The 3666-nt window shown below is 30.4% G+C and overlaps 1 protein-coding gene across 1 annotated transcript; it reads left to right on the top strand.

Moving 5' to 3' along the window:
- The first annotated feature begins 2218 nt into the window (after positions 1-2218).
- On the top strand, positions 2219-3666 carry TRIADDRAFT_64402 (uncharacterized protein). The gene is made up of 3 exons (XM_002118041.1): positions 2219-2323; positions 2500-2787; positions 3318-3666. The coding sequence occupies exons 2-3, from the start codon at positions 2518-2520 to the stop codon at positions 3444-3446; spliced, it is 399 nt and encodes a 132-aa protein (XP_002118077.1). The 5' UTR covers positions 2219-2323; positions 2500-2517; the 3' UTR covers positions 3447-3666.

Raw genomic sequence — 3666 nt, 5'->3', positions numbered from 1 at the left:
TAGTTGTGTTACTATTTCTTCTGATGATAAGAGATTGTCCGTATTTAGAGTCGTACTGTAGATGTCGGGAGGACATACCTGAACGTAGACTCTAGATATTTAGTTCTTTGCGATGTTTAATTCTTCTAATCACGTCAAATTTAGATTTATAATAATAACATTCATAACTATTGCAAGGATTAGGCTTTAGTAGAGTTCTAAATGCAATATTTTGATGGATCCTTAGTGGATGAATAAACAAGAGAAGTCTAATTATACGGAGTCTCATGCAGCCCATTAAAGCTCTGTTAAATTGCAATGTGTTCATTCAGCTATTAAGTTAACTTAGGATCTGATATTGGAAAGTGAATTTCGTCCGTAAGAAAATTGCAACTATTGCTCTATTTGGAAAAGAGTTTCCATTTACTTAGCACTATGATAATTATTATAATAAAACATGCGTGGAAACCAAATTTAGTTTTAGGAGTTTGCTACACCAATGCTATTCTATGATTTGTACTGGACAAAAAATTTTTTTTTTGGATAATGATGAGAATCGGCACGTAAAATTTGCATTAACGGCCAGACAAAGAAGTCATAGCATTTTACTCACTAAGAATGAGTCGGCATTTAATATTGGAGAAAGTAAGAAAGCAAGTGAAGAGTCGAAAGTAATCTCCTGTTATCTAGCTTAATGATAATGGCATAATTTTACTGAGAATAGAAATTACAATAATTTTAGAGTTACTGCTATTTAATAATCATTTATAAGATCGCTAGTGTTAAACAAATCAAATAAATATAGTCTTATCGCTGTCTTGGCGTTAAAAATGGTGAATGAATACAAATCTAATTAATTACAGTATATGAGCTAGAATATTTTGTTGANCTGTTTGAACCGGAAGTTATTCTGTCTTATACTAAATTGTGCTATAACAAATGAACTAAAGTACTTATATGTCGTAGCCTAATTAAAACGAGCTACTGTATTAATTAATATTTAAATAATCAAGAATAAGTTTTACCGATTATCTGTGTACATTCTAGCTGAATTGGTAGATTAGCTTTCGCAGTGCAACTATCCAAATTATAATATTTCGATTACCCTAGATAAGAGCATCAACACTGGTGATAAAATGAATTCTATAAACATAAGGAAAATTTAAAGGTAAGTCCGGGTTAGAGTCATATTTTTCATGTAGCAAACTAACTCCTTCCGCCGTTCATTTGATTTCAATAGATCGTTTATTGAGTATTCATGTTACCTTATTAGTCATAATTTAAACAGACTTTAATAATTTCAATAGCGGCAGACTTTGGTATCATTGATGACTATCCTATAACTAATTAATTTGGCTAAAGTAAATGAAAAATATATGAATGAAACTTCAATAAACAAGTTTTGAATTAGGATTATTTTTTCCTTGTGATATCATCACGATATACTGAATGTAATTGTAGCCATGATTAATTTATTCCATTATTATCTCAGAATATAGATAGCAAGTTAAACACTTGAATTATAAAGATTAGTGTATATGTTCCTATATACAGTATAGTTAGTAATATATATGTAATGTTTATATTAATTTCAACTCAAATTCTAATTACCCTGTCCACAAGGCTCTTATAAAGTAAACAACGTCAATTTTCTTTGTTTATTGATATGGAACTACATGTTGCCTAAGGCATCTGGTAATCGTATGCTATTAGAAATGTTCACAATCAGCATCATGTATGTAAAACTGTCATTATTCCATCTTAGTACTTTAAATAACAATCTTAAGAGAAATTTTATTGAGATCAGACTAATTTGTAACAACCCATTGAAAATATTATCTTAATACTCCATTTATTATGTAACTTCAACCCGTCGTTAATACTTTCATTTCCCTGATTTAAAACACAAAGAATTGTTACCTTCCTCTTTATTACCTTTTCGTTATCCAAAATGCACTATTTTTACAATAAAGCATATAAAATTGAAGATAATAATAAGCGTGTGAACAAATAAAAACGATGTTTTTTAGTTGAAATTTTCCTGAATTATCGAAATTAAAGATATCGATACTGAGGAAATTACAATGCAAACACTCTCAGATTGATTAGAACTATGACTTTATTTTAATTTCGCTCGAATATTTATCAATCATTTATAAAAGTAAGACGTTCCTTTTGTTAAAGCTAGGATATATAAACAGCTATCTTGCAGCTCAAAATCTTAACCACTGGAAATCGAACACTAAGCTTCCTTAAAATATTGTCTATTGCTTTACTTTGGAAATTCAGGAAGGATCGCAGAATTTATCTCAAGAATTAATTTAGAAAATTAAAAGTTGTTGAGGTACGTATTAACATTAAGCGTTTTTTAAAAATCAAGGTTATAGTCGCAATAATATGTATTAATCATTCAATCTATACTATATTCGAAGATGCCGTATATTCATCATTTCAATTTCAATTCGAATACTACAGTCTATCCAGTACTAAAGATTAATCTTTATTTCATTGACTATACAGAAGGATCATTGCAAGAAAATGAATACTAAATTGGCTCTCATTGCGTGTCTATTTCTCTTTACATTTGCTTACGCCACTGAAGATGACAATTCTAAGCTCGATAATGACAATAAGGGTGGGCATGGACCAGGCTATTACGATATTGCTGAAAAGGATGTCCATAAACTAGACCCGTACGAAATTGCCGACAAAGATGCATACAACGAACTTGGAGAAATAGATGAGTCTTATGACATGGATAAAGGATTCGATTCAGAATTTGAGAATGGTCTAACCGAGAAAAGCACCGTGAGTATTTAGGATAATTATACATCGTAGCTTTTAATAATACTACCATGCAGACGAGACTGTTATCTATCATTATCAGTACATCTATCATAATTAAGGCATTATTCGGTGACATTCTATATTACATAGGTAGTATGATCTACTATGATACTATATGATTCAAAGTAAATTTATCGTGCATTACTAAAGCAATTTCATCATAAGATACCTTGCAATTTATAATAATAATACATATAGAAGCTACTGTCTATAATTATCAGTAAGCTTATCATAGTTACGGCATAATTTGGTAGTATTTTACATTTCATAGTTAGGATAATCTATAATGATAATTGAGGATTCAAAGTCATTTAATAACACATTTCTACAAGCAATCTTATCCTAAAATCAGCTCCTTCTCACAAGTTAACTTTGCGCTGTTAATTGTGAAAATGAGTAGTCTTTTAATGCAAATATTCCATAAAATTAAAAATTTTTTAAATATATCTATCTAAATACTAAAACTCTTTTCAACTTGAAATTTACTATAGCAGGCCTTTTGGCGCCGTCGCCGCCGCCGTCGTCGTCGTGCTCCAGCCCCTGCTCCGAAACCTCGACGTCCCATCATCTTCCATTTTTATCGTCGTCGACAGATTTTCGTCTATGGCAAAAAACGATAAAATATTCACTACAGAATTAAACTAGTTTATAAGGTCCATTTTCCTAAAATTAGAGAGCAACCAAGACAGATAAGAATCGTATACTGTCTATATTTTGCTAAACTAAGAATGTAGAATATTTAAATGCTATTTTATCGCATCTTGTTAACAGTAGTTTAAAACTGAATGATCCGTAAAGTATTACTGCTAGTTCATGGCTAGACGAAGTAGTGTATAATTG

The sequence above is a fragment of the Trichoplax adhaerens genome, genomic scaffold (genome assembly GCF_000150275.1).
Source record: "Trichoplax adhaerens TRIADscaffold_35 genomic scaffold, whole genome shotgun sequence".
Classification (NCBI taxonomy): domain Eukaryota; kingdom Metazoa; phylum Placozoa; class Uniplacotomia; order Trichoplacea; family Trichoplacidae; genus Trichoplax; species Trichoplax adhaerens.
Note: the sequence above shows the minus strand (reverse complement) of the source record. Positions and strands in the feature narration are given on the sequence as shown.